This window comes from Neltuma alba, unplaced genomic scaffold (genome assembly GCF_004799145.2).
Source record: "Neltuma alba isolate B1F8T4 unplaced genomic scaffold, ASM479914v2 tig00010592_pilon, whole genome shotgun sequence".
Lineage (NCBI taxonomy): Eukaryota > Viridiplantae > Streptophyta > Magnoliopsida > Fabales > Fabaceae > Neltuma > Neltuma alba.
The window spans coordinates 247,498-268,117 of NW_021635455.1; the positions used below are offsets into that span (position 1 = coordinate 247,498).

Genomic DNA, 20,620 nt, shown 5'->3' on the forward strand with positions numbered 1-20,620 from the left:
TTTAACAGGGAAATGGCTCTAGTTCTCTCTGAGAAAACGTCTTCACAGGTTCCGTCTTCTCAAGAGGAAGACGATTTGCTGATGAGAAGCTCAAAAAAGATCAAGAATGCTGTAAGGAAGGAGGGGGATAATCTCCTACGTGGACATTGGCCAAAGCTAGGTGAGAGTGGAGCCAACTTTACTGCAGGAGGGCCCTCATTCGCTGAAAAACTCAAAGGAATAGACAGAAGAAACAATGGCTCGGATGATGACATGGAGGATGAGGTTAATACTAACGTAAATACTGATGATACGAAGTCGGAGAAGTCTAACGAAGCTGAAAGTGATGAAGAAGAACCGGTCTGTAAAACTATAGAAGACCCCAACAGAAATTTTCCCACCTTTGAATTTTCTGGAAGGATGAAGAAAAAACTTTACAGGTCATGGAAGAAGGCAGTCATCGCGAAACTTCTTGATAGGAGCATTGGATATAAGGCTCTGTATTCCCGTATTCAAGCTATGTGGGCTAAGAAGGGAGTGATTAGTCTTATTAATATTGGGCATGGGTTTTACGTGGTCAAGCTTACCAATAGGGAGGATTATTTTCATGCGTTAACGGGGGGGCCATGGATGATCTATGATCACTATCTAACTGTCAGACCATGGGTTCCAAAGTTCAGACCAGAGAGAGCAACAATTGATAAGGTGGCGGTGTGGGTGAGAATGCCGAAGGTTTTTCTGGAGTATTATGATGAGGAGGCTCTTACTATCATCGGGAATCGCATTGGAGAAACCATCAAAATTGACATGAATACTTCTTGTCAGCTGAGGGGTCATTCTCAACTTTTGTAGCTTCAATGTCATAACTTTCGTCTTGATTCTCATATTTTAATATTTGCATTTTTTTTATTTGTTTCATTTATAATCACTCTGTTTATTTCATCATGTTATTTGTTTTTGTATATTTTTAATAAAATAATAATTAATTTTTACTAATAAAAATTATTTATTTTATGATTTTATCTTAAGTAAAAACAATTAATGAAGGTTTTTTATTATTTAAAATTTTAATAATACATTAATTCTTTTTTTAATTTAAATTTTAATATTTTTTAAAAAAATTATCAAATTATATAATATATGTTATAAAACTCATCATTTTCAGTCATGTTATATACAAATTTACTTTTCTATCAATCATTCAAACAAGTTTTAACTTCTCAAACTGATTTCTTTGTAAAAATCAATACAAACATAAATCACATTATACCAACAAACTTTTATCCTAATTTATATTTGTAAAAGTTAGTTAGAATAAAAAATAGTTTCGTTACTACTAATCCAAATACACCATTCATGTATCATAAAAGTCACTTTTAAAACTATGATTTGCTTTTCATCTAAATAATCACTCCACAATCCCCCGCGGTTCACATGGCTTGTATTTGTCAATTCCAACGAGGGCTAATTTTATGCCACAACTGAGAATTTAGCATGATTTTCTGATATATCTGCAAATTTAGTACAATTTCAGCAGAAATTTTCAGAAGTTCTGACGTTTTTATAGCATCAAATTTGAGGCCGTGCCTGAACCACAAATATTATCCCGGCTTTAACCACCCCTTCAATGTCCTGAGGGCAACCGTAAAGGGCCTCTATGATTTTTCCCGCCTCTGCAATTCTCGACAACAGCGATGTTTGAAAAGCTTTATCAACTATAATTGGATCTCTAGAGTAGTCTAATACGACTTTATCCACTTCGTCCATGATCACACTGCAGAATATTTGAGCAGGCATTTAGATGGCATACCCTCCAAGCAATCACAAAACATAGTTACAAAAGGAGGAGATTTCGCAAGATACGAGAAAACAGTGGTCTCCAGTGAACTTATTTCTAGGATCGTCAAGTGATCTCCAGAAAATTATTTCTAGGATCACTCGTACCAGCTAACCTATATAGTGTAAAACCATTGCAGCACAAATCCAAGAAATTAGCTAGCCTTTAATACGTTGTAACCCGGTAACACCACTTCAAGTTTCGATTTTCCACAGTTTTTTTTTTTGGTCTTTCGTCTTGGTGACTTACCAGAATCTCCCATATCACTTCATAATAAAAATTTAGTATTCTAGATCTCTTTGAACTACCACTGTAGTTCGCCTTTCCATATTACACAGGTCATGCATACTGCATCGCAGTCTAAACAGCCAGAACCACCAATTCAAATATTGTATCTCTATAGAATAGATTATTTGGTTTAAAAAATGTGGGCATTCAAAATCTTAGCTGTCCAGCAACAATTCAATTATATTACAATGTACTGTAATACAATTTGTATATAATTTAAGAATAAGCCACATATTTTACCTGTCAAAAAGGCCGGCACCTGAAAATCCACCAAGGTCCTCAGCATTAGAGTCCGATCTGAATATAATGGACTTCTTACTGTACAATCCTGTCAGCTTGCTCGGGTAACCAGTAACCTACAATAAAATCCATTGCTTCTTTAAGTGGTAGAAAAACGGCTCTGCCACCTTTCAATTTGATGAGTGGCCATTTCAAAACTATTGGAATTCAAAGTAATTGGACATGATGCAACTTGACGGGCGTAATTTAACACATTAACATATAGCAATGAAGAGAAATTGGCATTACCGTAGGAGACTTCAGATTAGTTTTCTTTACAGTGAAAGTCATTGCACGTCCTGGATATGCCCCCACCAAACTCTCTCCCAAGCCCTTCACAATCTGTTTTTGCACCAAAGAAGGAAACGGTAAGAAAAGCATTTTCCTTGATTTGTCAATAAACCAGGAGGCAACATTTACCTCTGCATATATCTCAGTGGGATCCCCTGATATGGGATTCTTTGTATGAATCACAAAAGCATAATCGCCACAAATTACTTCTTGAATTAACACAGCCATGCATATGTCGTCATGATTCAACTTGGCCTTCTGGCAGCTAAGAAAAGCTCTTTCATTCCACTTTGAAGCCCAAACCTGGAAATAACAAATTTTACATGGTTTTGTCCACTGATAATAAACATTCAGTGCTTGCGGATCAGGCTAATGACATTTTGTTGACAAGCAGCCAAATTCCTTATATGTGAAAACCATCAGATATCCAAAGCAATCAAACATTTAGGCATTTCTGTAATTATGCGCATGTCAGCCTTTATCAAAATTTGTTAACATGAAAATTTTGCAACCAATAAGATCCCAGAAAAACTCAAATGAAAACCATAGGAAAACCATAATGCATATTAAAGTGGAAAAAAAAAAGGAACAATGTGAGACAAAGATAAACAAAAGGATGATACAAAGTTTGGAAACAAAATTTGAGAAATAATAAGTCATATTTATTTATGATGACAAATTCTTACCTTCTTTATTGCTTGCCATGCACAACTCCACTTGTCTTCACCTTCATCACCAAGCCATGCTAATCTTGAACTTCTCATTTTGCGCTTAAGCTCATTTGTCTGCCAAAATTTGTATTATGGGCGTTAGGATATAAGCTCAACGCCCATTGCCTGTAAATTGAGTTATTCTGACTGTAGAATACAGGGTTGTATGTAGGTGGTTTTATGACTGGCCCATAAGTTTCATAACTGAAGGACTGACAACTTATAACCAATATAACACTAACTATCAACAGGAATGTATAATCTTCAATATGATAGAAACTAGAATGGGCCCCTTTTATTTGTACAGTACTCGAAAAGAGCTACTGAGACTAGTTCAACTTCTTTCAACTTTTAAAAATACAGTAACACACACACACACACACACACATATATATTAAATTACTGTGATCCCAGATCACGTGGCTGAAGTTAAAAGTTTCATATGCACCACGATCAGAACTGTCATGTAAAGCATTTCAATATCATGGAGTGATGCCATGCATTATCTTGGCTAAAGGCATAAAAGTTACTTGCAGAGAATAATTATGGCATTCACAATATTATCAAAGAATGATTAAAAAAAAAAAAAAAAAAAGAGGAAGATATTAAAGGCGAGTTTTTGACATGCTTGAAGAAGTCTGTCATAAACAATCGACTTTTCCTGTCAGAAAACAAATTACTGCAGGATTAAATAAATATTATAGACTCCATTTTGCAGCATCTCAATATTTAAGGGTTTGAAAAATCACAGTCCAAGAATCTCATAATGCGTGAAAAATACCAGATACGGTGGAGCGTGCATTTTTAGGATGGCTTCATGAATTGCTCCAAGTTTTGAATGGTCACCGCGATCTACTAATTGGCATAAAGAATGGATCCTGTCTGCTGCATCCTGCCAGCGAATGACGAATTTAAACTCAGCTTTTGGAAAACTTCTGGCAGAATTATTAAGCATGAAATAACTAAACAAGCATATGCTTGGAGAATACTTTCATAAACATAACTATAAGAGCGCTCCTTGTTCTGTTAACTTACTGGGAAAAGATTTGCAGGATGGTTCGTAGTTATAGACCTTGTATGATATAAAAGAAGTTCCTTCACTTATATTAGCTATGCATTTCAATTCCCTGGTGCTTGGTAGTTCCCCTTGGGGAGTAGTCTTCACACTAAACTAAGTCATATGTTGCGCTCACTAACCATGATCTAGAGTAGAAACTTAATATTTCAGGACTCACTGTCAGGAGACAGAAATTTAAATCACACTAATGACATCAAGAACTGATTATACTATATCAAGTCATATCAGATGAAGTTTCAATCAATATTTATATAAAAATTAAGATAATTGCCATCACAAGTTGAAGTCTGCTCTTTTCATGTATATAAAGGGATTAAAAAAAAAAAAAGATACTCCTTGGGAAAAACAGTGGTCATTTGAGATTAACACTCGGTCTATTAGACTGTGGCAATACAGGCATTACCATTTATAGGACTTCAGACTTAAGCCAAAACTAATCTATGAACATGTGGTATGTTTGTAACAAAATCCCGAATAATCCGTTATTGATATTCATTTTTTGGTGAAAAACACACACCATCAAATGCACAACAAAGGGAGGAAACAATAATGTAACAATTTCAATGAATTAAGGAATAGCAGTTACACTACCTTATTAAGTTTGTCTTGCAGAGCTGTCTCAAACGATCCAAATGCTAGAGCAAGTGACATTGGGATCTTAATCCATGATGGTATCCGTGCACTTAATAATAATTTAATATTGCAAGATTTTGCGCCAACCTACATAAAATTCGTTAGCGTTCAGCCACCGAGGCTTCGATCAAAACTTGCACCCAAGCATGCAGTACATAAGACCTTGATCCATGCTGTGTTTTTCTCTCTCGATATAGAATGAAAGTGACATTGACGCTTGATACACAGAGGCATACCTTTTCGCCAGTAAATTCTTCAACCGAAACAGCATAATTACCACAAAATGTCTTCTTTTTTATGGTCACTCCTCGGGGAATGGAGTGAAAACCAATGGATTTATGTGATAGAAAGGTGCTAATGACGTCACTACAAACACAAATAATGATGGTTCTGTAAATTCATTTAATATCCTCAAATAATAAATCAATCAAACGACTTTTGGACATACAACCTGATAACCAAATTGGTTGACTTAATTTTTATTGATATTGCTTTCCCCTCCTTCGATTTGAGATCCTGGAATGTATTCTTGTCAAAGCATGTAGCAAAACATACCTGCATAACACTTCACACATCACATCAAAGCATGTAGCAAAACATACCTGCATAACACTTCACACATCATATGTTAGAAATTCAAACTTCTACGTAAAAAAATTCAGTTCCACTGTCCTCACATATCAAATCAAAACAAATGTGTATGAAACTATAATACATGCCTTGCTATTTCTGGCCCTGATGGAAATATGGGACAGAACATCTGGTGTATCAGTGGTTAGCACAGCTACCACTCCATCTGGAATTTCTTCCTCTCCACTTATCCTTGAAGCAACTATTACGGTTGGTCTCTTGTAAACCTTATTTCGAATTTTCATCAATTCATGAACTGAAGTCACAAAGCCAGAAGCTTCCACTGGGCTAATAACCTGCCAGCTGCCATTGAAAAAAATGTACATACATTCATAAGAGCAAAAACGCTACCAACCAGCAATAGGGGGATTTTTGGAAAAAGCTGCTTTTATTTTTATCCGAATAAAAGAAAGAACATGTTGACCCAAAAAAGAAAAAGAAAAAGAAAGAACATACTATTTATTATGATAGCAATAGTTGAAAAAAATGAATCATGCAGCTTAGCTTAGAATAAATCTACTAAATTAAGCACACAAACACATGTACATAACATTCTTACCAGCCTAAATTTGAAACTTTCCTAAGAATAGGGTCAAAACGGTTAATGAGAATGGACAAAATAGCAGAGCAGCCCGACCTTATCAGTTCCTCCGTAAAAATATCAATCTGAATGTCATGGTAAAGAAGAGCAAATATGAGAATTCCAGAAAGACCTACGACCATGCTACTGTAGTTCTGTATTATTTTACAAATTCCAACATAATCTGAGTACTTACTGCCCATTTCTGAACACCAAGCAATTTACCAAGATACTGGGCACTTGGCTGGATACTTTTCTGGTAATGCTGAGACCTTTCAGCAAGTACTAGCTGCAACCGGTCAAGTATAGCCTTGGTCTGTAAGGCCCACTGACTATCACCGGATTTGAATGATTCGCAAACATGATACCAGTCCTTTAGTATACAGCATAGCAGCCAGCAAATGCAAGGAGGAATCACATTAACCAGTCAGTGAAGAAAGGATGAGAAGTACAACCATAGGCAAGCCTTTTCTTAACAAAAAAAAACTTCAAGCGTCAAGCTCATACCTTAGTGCAGTAAATGAAGTCTTCATTATTGACAGTTGACAAGCATAGATTCTCAAGCATCAAGGAGAAGAAAAACAAGGCCTCCTGTTGACAATTATAAGAAGCTCAGTTATATTGCTTAAACATCAGTCCTCACCAAATATGCAATCATTTTGAGCATAAAGGGAAAATACCGGTATGTATGCAAAGTTCAAATTCTTTAGTCCCCTTTCCATTGTTGTTCTGACTGCTGAGTCCAAAGAAATGTCAAGGAAAAGCAGGTCTTTTGATCTTCCATGGGAAGTCAGCAGAATAGGGCGAAGCAAAATGCGTGATTCCAGTAATTTCTGAGAAAAACAATATTGGACATTTACTGAGACAACATTTTATAAAAGCCCTACCATGTCTAAGTACAAACTGACCTCCATTAGTGGGCCAATATTGATATCGCCAAAACGGGCTTTGACAAAATTCAGACTTTCCTGCGAGTTGATAGCAAGGGAAAAATAACCTCTAGTGTCCCGGTTGAATAATGAGGACCACAGACAAGATATGGTTATAGATGAGCAAACCAACACATGTAATGTCATCTACCGCTAATTCTATAGCCGCAGAACTGACAAGCATGCTTTTTATGCACGAATTGACTTGAAATGCCAATAAAATGCAATTACCAGCAGGTTTGATGGCAAACCAGCAGCGGACCTATGTTTGATTGCCTTTTCAACAGTGCCATCCTGCAAGGCCAAGATTGCAATCAAGATTTTAAATGTTACAAATATCATGCTGGACATGACATGAATCAGAACAAGGGGAAAGAAATCAGCTTATAAAACTAACAACTGCAATAATCACCTTGAAAGAAGAACTCAAGCAAACATCAATGGCGGATTCAAGGTCAACACCTGCATGAACAGCCTATCACAGAGAGTAAACATTATTCAGATAACTGTAAACGAATACACAATATATCAGCGCTATGATTTTCATCATCACTAGTTTGATATCAATAACTAATTCAATGGCTTATTGCTGTGACAATTAAAAATGAGATAATAGTGGGGAAAATTTAATCAAATAAAAATTATATCAGAGGATATCACGGATTTATTGTTCACAGAGAAGAATTTCTAATGGTGTTAGTACTCCATACATACTATTGCTTTTAGTTCCAATTTGGATATAATATTCCTGTCATGCCAAAGATAAATGAATTTGTACAAAGCAGTTCAGAGGCGAAGGAGGTTCACTGGAAGAGATCATGTTTATAAAATGTCTGATGAAACTAAGATAGATAGATATCCAAGTTGAAAAATATATACTACTCATCCAAGTCTAAAACATACCTTTAATGTCTTCAAGTATGCAGTAAGGTCACGGATAAGATCATCCCTGAAATCAGATCTAAAATCCGGTTCTGAAACAATTGGGCGGTCATAGCTTGCAAGTTTCTCTCTTGTGAGACCATTTGCATTTAGTGTTTCCCAATAAACATTAATTCTGAAACCGCACCTTACATAATGTATGAGGGCCTATTGCAGTAATAAATACAAATTGTAATAAGTATTCTTATGTTATAGACCAGATCGCTATTGTCAGTATAGCAGTACTGTGCTACTCAATAAGAGTGGGAACTTTGGTAAGATTGCTGATAAAACAAGTTGATTCCATAGAAAGAGAGAAGAGTCAAAATGGACAAGAGGGAAAACTTGATTCCATAGATGTCTTGATTCCAAATCACAGCCTAAGAACACCAAGTACTAAGAAATTCTCTAATAGTCAATAACTACAATATCCAAATAAACCAAGATATTATTTATTGTAAATGTCCTATTTTCTATAACTTCTCAACAAATGTAGCCCCACTCATAAGTCATAAGCGCTACACTCATCATAAATATTAAAATGCACTTTTAGTATGTCTTTCCCATACTCTATCAACTGTCCTGAACATTTTAAAATAATAAATGAGTAGATACCATTGAAAATGATATATTTCATTTTATAGAAAGTATATAACCAGCCAGCTCGACACATCCACTAGCCATAGACCTGAAAACAGAAGATCAACAACGGAGAAAAATGCCCTTCTTATACAGTTACCTCACATATTATTATATCATCAGGGCTACTATTGTTGTGCAACTTTTGATGCCACTCCTCCATCATGCCTGTCCTACAATCATAATTTCTCTGAAAAGAAATAAAGAACTTAGTGCGCCTTTATTAAGCAAAGGACAATTTAATCCTGCAACTAATTATATCTGTATATACCTGAATCAGAAGTATTTCATCACGAATTCTCTGACCAACATCACCTGGCCCTCCACGTCCAACACATGCCATTATCATTCTCACTATCTCCCTATCACTTGGCTGGTTTAGGTATATTTTTTGCAGCACGCAAGTAAATCTGTCCTGAGCTTCACTTATTTCACTGGATATGACATGCAATTCATTATTTTGAAAGGAAATACAGAGGCCGGTGTCACCGAAACTATCATGCAAATCAAATATATTAGGCAATTAGCTGAAATGCATTATTGCTTAGACGAACAACAGTTGCAATTAGTTAAACAGCAAACCTAAGTCATATGCTTAAAGTTCGTCAATATGTAATCAGATTCAAGTGCATTATTAATTTAGTACGAACATTTTCAAGGCCCTGCAGCCATGCTTATATCATTTGAAAGAAAAATTCTGAAAAGTCTATCGTATATATCTTTTCTATATAAACAAATTCTCTTTGAAATTCAAGTATGATTTACTATTATATTTTACCGTGGTTTCACATTATAATTCTTGTTCCAAGTGAGGTGCCTGCATGCCATGAATCTTAACCAGACTAATATTCCTATAAGCCCCAATCCACCTTCCGATTTGCAGCGCTCTGTCAGTTCCGTGGCAATATTGAACCTGAGAAAAAATAAGCAAATAAAATAATATAATCTAGTAAACCAGAGTAGACAATCACAGACAATTTTCTATTTCTTGCAGAATTTTTCCACAAAATAATGTTCTACTTCCATTTTGTGTTAGTTTACAAAGAAATAGCTGAGAAGAACACCAATGGGAATAATCCTATTTCACAAATAAAGAATTAAACATATCAAAGAGTACAATTTATCATAAAACTACAGTAGATGATGAAAGGCAATTTTCATTTTCATAGAGAATTTTGTCATACTACACTGTTTTCTTCCTGCCTTTGTGTCATTGGACAAAAAAAGCTAGTTAAAATGAACTGCAATGAGAATAATTGCAGTTCAAAACTTACAAAAAGAACAACAATAATTGTAGTAAGAAAAAACTGAAATAAATCTCGTAATCTCACCTGTGCATCAAAGATCTCTCAGCTTCTTTCTCCCTTTGAGCAATTTCATGGAGCAACCATACAACAAGCTCTTTCAGATCTTGACTAAACTGCATGCAAGGCGTTTCAGACCAAAATTTGTTAGAAAAAGTAATTCACATAACTGACTCAACTGCTAAAATAAAACCATAGGGGTCCGGACACAAGTAGGGATAACAATGATATCATAGGACCAATATGTATCGTCTAGGAATTTAGAGCAAATGGAAAAAAAAAAAATCATATTAATAGTTTCTACCATCGCTACTTTAAGAAATAATGACCATGTGTGCGTGTATCCTTGGTTTGTTATAGCAACAACATTTATTTTTGTGATTTGTACATGTGATACGTACAATAGACACAAGTTATTTATCACAATCTAGAATCTCATAGTTTGAAGAAAGTATAAATCCTACAGGTTAGAATGAGGGACACCCTAATGGTCGATCTTGAGTTATCAACATGCTTGTCACATTCCACAGCTGTATTAACCTGACAATTTTTTTTTTTTAAAATATATGATAGAATTCAATGAAATGAGATGCAAAATAGCATGCCAATAACATGATGAATAAGTTTAATTACTTGTGCTGTGTTCTGAGTATAGATTATATGAAAAATCCTAGTTTTCCAGGAAAATACACAATTGATATCAACATCCAGCTACACGTTAAAATTAAGGACTTTTGGCCCTGCATATTGACACATAAATTCAACAGAAAATGGGATACAGGGGGAGAAAAAGGAAAAGAAAATTACCCTCTCAGTAGGATTATTTCGTTTGAGTTCAGCAAAGAAGTTTTTCCCACTATTTTTTATCCAAAACCCACCTGTCCAGATAACAAACTGAATACCAACAAAATTCCTTTTCTGCAGATTAACATCTATAACCTTTTATGAAAGGGCAAAATCAAAAGAAAAAAGGGATGAAGTCAATATATACTCCCCTCTGAATAACAAGTACAAGCAAATGTAGATTAGACCATGAAAAAAAATGCCATCGCTTAAATTACCTGAAAGGACCCATTTCCTATAAACTTATCCATAAAATAACTTTGACATGCTCCAGAAACCTGTTTTGAGTTTTCAGGCCAAATATCTGTTGGTGGTACCTTCATTTGGCAGCAAAACCGGACAAAGAGGTAAATATTTGTCCTTATAGCAGTCAAAAATTAACATGGACATCCATATTTTAAATGTTTAGGAATCTGAAATCCTATAACTCACCGACCATTCACAAGGAGAAGACTTAGATACACCCCAGTGAAGTATCGTAGTGCCTTTCGTGTTTGAAGCAACAAAAATGTGATAGTCACCATTTATGATCTTTGAAAATACCTGTATGTACAAACAAATTACAGAAACGGTTAAAAAAAAAAAAAGAGTTAATTTTGTCCCTCTGAAAGTCATTAGAAATTGTTCGGCTAGCTAATACCAGGTCAATAACAAAATGCAAGCCAAAATTATAACCAAATAGTTTAGTCCTTGTGGAAATTAAAACCCTACAATTCAGTGACTAAAATTACTTTAGAATCCACTCCTGCAGGATATTTTAAGAAAAACTATTTGCATAAAATTTTTTGTCTTGGTATCACACTTGGATCAACTGATTTTTACACCTTCAAACAGGAAAAACAGATACTTTCCTCTATAACTGAAATTAGATGTTTCTTTTTTTGAAGCACTAAGCTATAAAAACTTGATAGATTAGTAAATCCATTCTAATAGACAGAAGGTCCTTTTCAAAAGTAAAGTAACTCACGGCCAACACTTTTTAAATACATCAATATGTTTACTGAAAATATATTGAAAATTAAAATCCATAAAATGGGGCAGGAGATCCTGTATGTGCTTAGCAATCATACACTCAATAACCAACCGATTATAGGCATACTTGGAAAGAAACAAGACGGGAGCAGACAAAAGACCAGCAAGTTTAACGAGGCCAAAAAAAATTCATTCAACTTTCAACATATCAAGAACAAATACTAGAAAACTAACCAATATTTCGTAGTTGTGAACATAGTATCTTTGCCATGAGATTAAATCTGTTCCACCCACAAATGTCTCTATAAGATCCACCAGAGCTGATGTTGACTCATGGGATCTTTTGGGATGCTCTCCAGAATGCCTTTGCAACCACTCTTCAACATTATTATATTTCCTTTTGTAAGAGTATTGCATGCCACTCCTGACTTGATCCCCATTACCATTTACAGCTTTTGTATTTCCAGCCGCGTAACTATTGCGGGGCTCATTCAGGGAAATTCCTTTTGACAAACGGTTCAGGATCTCTCTCAATGTATTATTACCTTGCTGCATCAAAATAAAAATATCAAGCAAGACCGAAAGTTTGTAAATAAATACATAAACTTTAATTGATTGCTCCATCCACAAATATTGCTTGATCAATCATACCAAGCAACACCTTGTATGATACAAAAACGGTGAGCACAGTTATTGAAACACAAACAGATGATCACTCCACCGCAAAAATTAAATAGAAAAATACGTCACATTTAAACCTTACTCTTTTATCTCTATTTATGTTTTCCCTTCAAGTTTAGCTAAATATCAATAGATAATCCGCTGACCAGAAGGTAACAACTCTGAAGCAGCATGACAAAGTAGCTCAACTTCCAGAATTGATGGACTTAGCTTGTTCTATCTTTCAACTGTTCTCATTGCTCTTTATGGTCTTTTTTCATTATGACAAAAAAAATAAGTCATTTATAAATGATTTTCTTAATTAGAATTGTCTCAACGCAATGGGAAGACAAATGATTTTTTTTTTTTTTTTAAATCAGTGGATAACAGAGAGAAAAGGAAAACATTTTCTAACAAAAAACAGGCACATGTTTCAAACTGCAATGCTCTAAACTACCTTCTGCGGTTGAGGTGAGATAACAGGCCTGCCCTTAGTATCCCATGGTGAGTCCGCCTTGTGTTCTGCTAGTTCCTTTGGTGTGCTAGAATGAGGTATAGGAGCATCACTTGCAGGTATCTCTATCCTAAAATTTCCATGGTTCAATTTCAACCTGGGAAACAAAGAAAGAAATAAAGCAGTGCGCAATGTAGCAGACACAGAAATTGAAAGCCACCAAAAAGAAGAAGTTGAAGCAAACCATCTGTCGTGAGGGCCATCTTTCAAAACAAACTCAACGGCATGTACATTAGGATCTCGCAGCTCAATGATCACCACATGTATCTGACCATGCTGCAATCATACATACATACATACATACATACATACATACATATATATATATATATATATATTTGCAAGTTAACGATATGAGAAGGATAAATTATAACCAGCTTTATCAGGAAACCAAATTTTAGAAAGACAACCTTCGTGAATTGTGACTGCAAAGCACCATGCTTGTAAGACTTCCCCCCTGAAGAATCATCAGCCGCAATAAACCAATTCCTGGAGAGGCCATGTCATTGGGTAGAAAATATTGTTTATCCATTCAAATTAGAGTCTTTTTTTCCCAACACAAATTAGAGTCAATTAACGTCCTGGCCTTCAAAATATAACCCTTGCATCCGCTGAACATTGATAGGTCATTTTTAAACCAATCTATAGATTTTGCTCAAGCAAGGGCCTAAACTGATGCAAACTTGAAGGATTAATTTTAGTTATTAAGTCATGTTCAAAAACATAACGTAGTTTTAAAAAAAAAAAAAAATCATAACGTAGTTTGTATTTCATAGATTTAAACAAGCCTTTAGATGATTTGTTGTTAACCAGAACGGCAGAACCTATAGGCGATGGAATTAACATATATAGATTTTCTCTTTGTGAATAAAATGCTAAATGATTTTTGCCATACTTATTCCCGCGAAAGAGAAAACCCCAGTGAAGAATCCAAGTCCTCGTACAATTCTTGAGCTTAAATTCAATTCTCGTGTTGTGCTTCCCCGCAGATCCAGATATATTAATCTGGAAAAACGAACGAACGGCATTAATCTTTGTGATTTATTTTAGATTTTGGATGTGCCAAAATCGTCGTTCAGAAATGAATGGAACCCTTTTACCTCGAGTTGCATTCCGTCTATTAGATCAAAATGACGAACTCGAGGGACCTGACTATTGTTGCCAGCGCTGGACGACGCCATTGCAACCCTCTTCGCGACAAAATGAACCAACTGGGTTCCGAAGTGTCTAAGACCAACGATGCCATTTATATGAAACCTAGCCGCTTATATCAAGTTTAATTACATAGAGAATCGTGTTCGCAACAGCAAAATCCAACAATCGATGCCCTCCTGATTGTGACTTGCAGAAGGAACATCTCTTCATAAACCGTAGATCTGAAAACCCTAAAGTACAAAAAGTAGGGTGTGAATTTCTGTAACTTGAAAATTAGTGAGGTCATGGAAAAGAACTGGATGCTTCAGCTGTAACCGTGTCCTTTAAAGCGACGAGGGAAAAGGAAAGATCGATTATCACGCACAAAGTTTTTTATCCTGCAATTGCCACCAGCGATAGACAGGAATCCCACAAACCAGTGTGAATTTATACCCGAAACCTTGCAAGCTGGCACATTGAATCATGAGAAAATTATAATAAGATCTCACGAAAAGAATTAAATATAAAAAAATATTTTTAAATTGTTAAATTATTCTGTCAAGATACATTGTTACAAAAAATTTTATTTATTTAATTATAAAATTGTTTTATTTTTTAAATATGTGTTGATAACTGAACGAGTAGTTATTAATAACTTAAAATGTAATGATTAATAACTATCGCGATAAGTATTAATAACATATCTTTTCAAGGCATTACAAAAATGAAATATATGAGTTGTCAATATATATCACAATAGTTGTTAATCGTTACACTTTAAGTTATTAACGACTGCATTTTCAATTATCAATGTATACTTTTAAAAAAATATAAAAATAATTTGATAATTAAATAAATAAAATTTCTTATAATGAAATCTCTTAAGATTTTATATTAATTTGATGATTTTTTTAAAAAAATTATATTTAATTCTTTTAGGTAGAACTTTATTATATTTTTAAAAAAATTATTTTGGTCATTGGCATTAGCGTTTTCCTCACGCCAAGCGAAGCTGGCATATTTAATTATTCAAACAGTTGATTTTAACACTACTAATTATTTTTAATCTTTAAAAAACTATTATTGATATAAAAAAAAGAGAAAATTATAATGAGGTCCTAAAAAAATAATAACTACCAAATAAATTTAAAAAATCATTATTTTTACTCTGAAACTTGTTATTTAAATTGTTATTAAGATTTTTTAGTAATTATGTTTCTTCTTTTGGGACTTATTATAATTCTCCTTATTAAAAAGTGATTTTTTTAATAAAAAAGCCTATTTTTTGTAATATTTTTTTTTTAAAGTTTAAATGCGAGCAGGGTTTCAAGAATATTATGAGCATGGATTGGAAAAAATACTTTATGCATTTTGTGTATTAAACAATATTATCCAATATCACAGTTTTAATCCTAAATATAAGTCACTTATAATATATTTTAATACTTATTTTATTTTATTTTTATTAGAAAAAAGAGAGAAGGGAGAGATTTAAGAATAATTTGTAAATGTAGAGAGAAAAGTTTTAATAAAAATAAAATAAAATAATTCAACGCCTTCATTAACATACCAGAATGTGGCACAAATGACTTATATTAAGAATCTATTAAAAATCGAAGTAGTGTATAGAAGTTTAAGAATGATAGTGTATGAGAATGTTCATTAAAAACATGGCATTTAAAAATTGGAAGATTAGGCCACCAATTACAAATATTAAAGCAACAGTGTAAGAGACCATCACTTGGCTGAAACGTTGGCCTAAAAACACATTCATGTCTTGAGGTCGTGGTGCTGCTTGCGAGACGCTCCCTATTTTTTTTTTTTTTGAAAAAATTATAAAAAAAGACAGCTGAAATAAAAAAATTGTAAATAAGAACCTATTACAATATTAGTATGTGTTTTGACAACAATATTATGAATCTTGACTATAATTTTTATGAACAGGTCCTTGTATATAATTTTTAATTTCAACAGTTTTTTTTTTTTGTCAATCCAAGCTACACACTTATTAGTTTGCGTCATAATATTAGCTTATGATGAAATCACTGTTTTTAACTAATTTTTACATTATTGAGCACTTCAAGTTAATTCAAATTTGGTGTACAGGAGCTCGCCAAGTCCAGCACGTTTAGGAAGAGTTTGGTAAATAGTAAAAGCACTTAAAAAAAATATTTTTATACAAATCAAGACAAAATTCTCATGGACTTATTTTATATACTGTGAAATCATTTCTTAAAAAAGCTAATGCAAACACCCTTTTAACTATGAGGAAGGCAATCAAACTTCATTTAGTTACCTCATGAAATATGTGAACAGAATGCATAAAATATATCTTCTCTATGACTCTTACTTCCTCCCCTGTTCAATATCTTCACCAATCTTGACATTTGGATTTAACAGATAACTTAGCTCCTAAACCACAAAGCCCACGAGACAAAAGGATTCATGTATTGATGATCAACAAAAGTCTAAAGTAGACTCATCTACTACCCATTGAGTATACTCACTTTCACTTTCACATCACATTCCTAAAGATGTCAAGGTTGATGGCCATAAAATCTAAAACGTCCCATAACTGCAAAGCACTTGATACAATTTAGACCATCCGCCACTGGGGATTTTCCATCATTCCCATCAATATCACAAGCGGGTGTCAGAACATCTCCTTGTTGACAACAAGGCGGGTGTCAATTACTGCGAAAGCAACTTTGAGTCACATGCCACTATTTTAACCCGTCCCACATTCTCTTGGCAATCTTCATTCTTCAACACAGCATCTTGTAGAATGAAGGTCCAAACATTGTCGCAGAATCTGTAAGTATGTAGATGGCCCTGCATTTCCAAATGAACAAGAAAGAGAATCCAGCTTAGATTTCATCAGCATGCTCGAAGACAACAATTATATCAGAATCGATTTTTCACAGTCAGACGAAAGCTGTTGAACTGCAAAATAAAATCATACTACCTCCGGTCTTTAATATATGAGCCAGTTGACTAATTTGAATAGATTAATTTAAAAAAACTAGTTAAGTTAGTTATTTGTAATAAATAGGTACTGCCTTTCCTAAAATATCCTCATTAATCAAGGGTATTGGTTAGACCTACTATTATTACAAGAACTATATTAAAGAAAAATGGATAGATATGAAAGACAAAGTGGATTAGAATATTATATTTAGGACCAAAATAAAAGTCAAATGAGTTCTTATATATTAAGGACCGGAGGTAGTATATGAGGAATTTCTACTTTAGCCGGAGTACCCCCCCTCCAAGTTCAGTTTGAGCATGATGAAAGAAAAAGGGAGGCTTAAGAAGGTATTAGTATCTTGACTTTCCCATTAGTTAGTTCTTTGACAAACTGTTGCTAAACACGCAGAAATATAGATAAGCAGTCAATAGTCGGAGCAACCAGGGAACACTAGAACCTCGTTATTATAACGTGTACAATAACTCCCAAAATTGTATTGAAATCAGAGTTACCAAATCATTTTTCAAATTGGATGTATTGCATAATAATCCCATAAGACATCTATGTGCAAAGAAAAATATAGACATCCCCATTCATATGTCATATCCACCAGAGAATTGCATAAATTACCAATGAAAGTTAGGTTGAATGGTAAGAGACTCAACACTCCTTAAGTAAGGTCTCAAGTTTGAGCCTTGCGGATAGGGGGAGAAACCACATTGAGAGAACTCCCCCTCCCCCTCAATCGGGGTCCAACTTGGCCCAAATAGGAATTAATCAAAAGTGTCGTATATTGGATGGTTTCATAAATCACACACCCAAAGTCTTAGCCTTCTAGTGCCCGCCAAAAACTTTAAAACTTATAAGAGGAAACAGCTCCAAGGTTAAAAGGATACGCCCATGATAGACCTTATCCATTACCAGTCCAGCTACTTTTATATCAGGAATAAGAAGATTCCACTTGATATGATTAACCTCTTTCAGAGCTGTTATATAGCTAGCAGCCTGGCATGTGAAGCAACGGCATAGAAATCTTCCATTTATTGTTATTTAAAAAGAAAAAGGTTAGAAAAGGAACAATAGAGGAGGAACTTGAATAAACTAGAGGCAAATGGGCCATTGTAAATTATTTGGTTATCTTGACTATACTTGGGGGGGGGGGGGGTATTTAAGAGGAGGGCCCTCAATAAGCAAATCATAATATCATAATAAAGAGATGTATCCTGTGGCTCCAAAGCTTATCTTCAGATGTCTACAAGAAGGAGATTATATATTTAACTACAAACAAAAGTGGCAAAACTTGTGTTGAAACAAAAATGCAAGCCTTTAAATGAGTAAATTATAGTTGAATAAATATCAATATACTCAAATTTAAATGCCAACTAGAAAAACCGTAAAGTCTGTCAATTGAGTTCAAAAAATGGTTGCCTACATAAATGTCTTCCTAATACCAACTTAAAGTTAAGACCATACAAGGCTACACACAAGAAAGCAAAAACACATATGCAAAGGAAGGTTGACATGGAAACCAAAAATAAAGTCCATCCCCAAAGAGTGAGAGGCAATCTCCAACCCCCAGCAATCAACTTAGACAGAATTCTACAATCAAGCGCCGACAATTCTATCATTAACATCGTGAAAATTGGACTCAAATGATTAAAACTAAACTATTTGAATAGAAATTGCCATCGAATGATGTCAATGCAATTCAACTCTATCAAAGTACTTCCTATTTTAATTGGGACTAATGCTGTTGATTACCATGATTTATATGTATTCAATTCTTAACAACTCTACATGAAATGAAACTCTGCTAATGTTCACAGGCTTTTATGGTCGTTCCAACATTCTCTCTAGTTCAAAATACTTAGCTCAAACACCCCCGGGGGGTTGGGGGAACACTTAGAGGAAGTTATCGATTGACACCATTGAACCAAGAATTTCTAAATAAAAGATGAAACGATTAGTAGTAAGGGTAACTCCCTCAACTCCACTAATAATCTGCACGTAAATTCCAGAAGACGTTATGAACAAGTTCACAAACTTATGAGGCACGTAACATGCCAGCAGCAAATTCCTTGGAACAAGTGAGGAGTTAGGACTACTTTGCCCCATTATCTGCTCTAGCTCAAAGTGTGACTTCTAACATGGAACTAAAGGCATCAAAAGCAAAATTGAGCGATAACATTGTTACCTTAACAGAGACTTTGCTCTTAACATTAGTTTCCAGAGCTTCTGTCATAGACTAGCAATCCACATGACATAAGAACAAATGTCAAAACAAACTCAAAATTAAAATTTCACATTGTGCATGAATATGAAGAAAGGCAATTAAACTGGACTCCTTCTCAAAGTACCTTGTCGAACTGGACAAGGACCTGAATAGCAATCTCAGGGCTAAGAGTACCACTCTGAACCATCTCATCCAAAGTCTCAGTAAGGCACATTCCGATCGTCGACCTCCGGTACAGTTCGAACGTCGCCATTCCTGCTTGCTGAATGCGATCTACGTCAATATTAGACACCGAAGAAGATTCTATAAACAACATACCAAAAGGCCCGCGTACAAAAATTGATTAAATTGCAGTGAAGCAAGGATAAGCAAAAGGATCAACAAGAAAATGAAAATAATGAAGATCTGGAATGGTAATTCATATTACGAATCGGGTGGCGACGTTGCGAGCACCTCTTTCCTCTCTTCCTGCTGCTGCTTTTCTCGTTAACGTTTGGCTCGATAACGTTTGGAACTTGTAGCGAAGTCAGCAAACAAATTTGGGGCTATTTATACCCTAGAATTTGGAGCTGAGGTATATATCGTGCGAGGGTGGAGATTGAGATGCAATGACGTTTATCTCCTCGCATAGGATTTGCATTTTTGTTTTTCCTTTTCTCTCATCCGCATCACGTGACAACCCATAGACGTCAGAATTTTTAAAACAAAAAAAAGTGTCAAGAGGTTAATAGTCACAAACCATTGCCATAAACTTAAACCAAAAGGATCCTTATCACTGAAAGAAAGAACTGTGCAAATATCACCTTAATGATGGATCTCACTGCATAATTATATTGTTTGCGATTTAGAAAAAGCTGCATAATAGAGATGTTCTTAAGTGAAACAAAAACCTGCTCAAATCTTATACCATCTCCCCCTATTCTTAATATAATAACCAGTTGATTAATTTGAGTAAATTAAGAAAATTAGTTATTTGTAATAAATAGATATTGTTTTTTCTAGAATATCTTTACTAACAAAACATATTGCCTAAAATTACTATTATTACAAAAATTATCTTAAAAAAAGATAGATATGATATACAAAATAGATTAAAATCTTATATTTAGGATTAAAATAAAAATCAAACATATTCTTATATTAAATATTAAACATAGTATAAGAGTTAGGGTGACATTCATTTTAGTCATAAATATAA

At 34.4% G+C, this 20,620-nt stretch overlaps 2 protein-coding genes across 6 annotated transcripts; both read right to left on the reverse strand.

Moving 5' to 3' along the window:
• Window positions 1-1,414: 1,414 nt before the first annotated feature.
• LOC114757370 (alpha-glucan water dikinase 2) lies at window positions 1,415-14,580 on the reverse strand. Of its 3 annotated transcripts, none has more exons than XM_028946398.1 (31): window positions 14,188-14,580; window positions 13,983-14,092; window positions 13,498-13,576; window positions 13,272-13,363; window positions 13,031-13,184; window positions 12,148-12,462; window positions 11,374-11,484; window positions 11,160-11,258; window positions 10,906-11,037; window positions 10,126-10,214; window positions 9,573-9,707; window positions 9,066-9,228; window positions 8,895-8,984; window positions 8,138-8,323; window positions 7,647-7,709; window positions 7,466-7,528; window positions 7,214-7,273; window positions 6,986-7,138; window positions 6,813-6,896; window positions 6,502-6,678; window positions 6,363-6,391; window positions 5,815-6,028; window positions 5,547-5,650; window positions 5,332-5,461; window positions 5,054-5,182; window positions 4,166-4,276; window positions 3,361-3,459; window positions 2,804-2,977; window positions 2,633-2,725; window positions 2,345-2,460; window positions 1,415-1,753 (listed from the first exon to the last, which is right to left on the reverse strand). In XM_028946398.1, exons 1-31 carry the CDS (start codon window positions 14,266-14,268, stop codon window positions 1,549-1,551), a joined length of 3,840 nt encoding a protein of 1,279 aa, XP_028802231.1. In that variant the 5' UTR covers window positions 14,269-14,580; the 3' UTR covers window positions 1,415-1,548. The 3 variants fall into 3 exon arrangements, with proteins under 3 accessions (XP_028802231.1, XP_028802230.1, XP_028802229.1); XM_028946397.1 differs by having other exon boundaries at window positions 5,884-6,028; window positions 6,285-6,391; XM_028946396.1 differs by having other exon boundaries at window positions 6,285-6,391.
• Window positions 14,581-16,477: 1,897 nt separating this feature from the next.
• LOC114757284 (transcription initiation factor IIA subunit 2) lies at window positions 16,478-19,985 on the reverse strand. 3 transcript variants are annotated; one of them, XM_028946285.1, is made up of 4 exons: window positions 19,850-19,985; window positions 19,547-19,695; window positions 19,391-19,434; window positions 16,478-17,060 (listed from the first exon to the last, which is right to left on the reverse strand). In XM_028946285.1, the coding sequence occupies exons 2-4, from the start codon at window positions 19,673-19,675 to the stop codon at window positions 16,913-16,915; spliced, it is 321 nt and encodes a 106-aa protein (XP_028802118.1). In that variant the 5' UTR covers window positions 19,676-19,695; window positions 19,850-19,985; the 3' UTR covers window positions 16,478-16,912. The 3 variants fall into 3 exon arrangements, with proteins under 3 accessions (XP_028802118.1, XP_028802115.1, XP_028802116.1); XM_028946282.1 differs by having other exon boundaries at window positions 16,478-17,053; window positions 19,384-19,434; XM_028946283.1 differs by having other exon boundaries at window positions 16,478-17,053; window positions 19,384-19,434; window positions 19,547-19,684; window positions 19,850-19,973.
• Window positions 19,986-20,620: the final 635 nt, after the last annotated feature.

Excerpts from the sequence above, each read along its gene's own strand:
- LOC114757370 (XM_028946396.1), bottom strand. The coding sequence starts at position 14,268 with ATGGCGTCGTCCAGCGCTGGCAACAATAGTCAGGTCCCTCGAGTTCGT. Across the intron at positions 12,463-13,030 it reads TCTCACCTCAACCGCAGAAG|CAAGGTAATAATACATTGAG; the intron begins GTAGTTTAGAGC and ends ATTTTGATGCAG. Across the intron at positions 11,259-11,373 it reads CTTCTCCTTGTGAATGGTCG|GTACCACCAACAGATATTTG; the intron begins GTGAGTTATAGG and ends TGCCAAATGAAG.
- LOC114757284 (XM_028946285.1), bottom strand. The coding sequence starts at position 19,675 with ATGGCGACGTTCGAACTGTACCGGAGGTCGACGATCGGAATGTGCCTT. Across the intron at positions 19,435-19,546 it reads TCCTTGTCCAGTTCGACAAG|TCTATGACAGAAGCTCTGGA; the intron begins GTACTTTGAGAA and ends GTGGATTGCTAG. Across the intron at positions 17,061-19,390 it reads AATGTTAAGAGCAAAGTCTC|AATGCAGGGCCATCTACATA; the intron begins TGTTAAGGTAAC and ends TGTTCATTTGGA.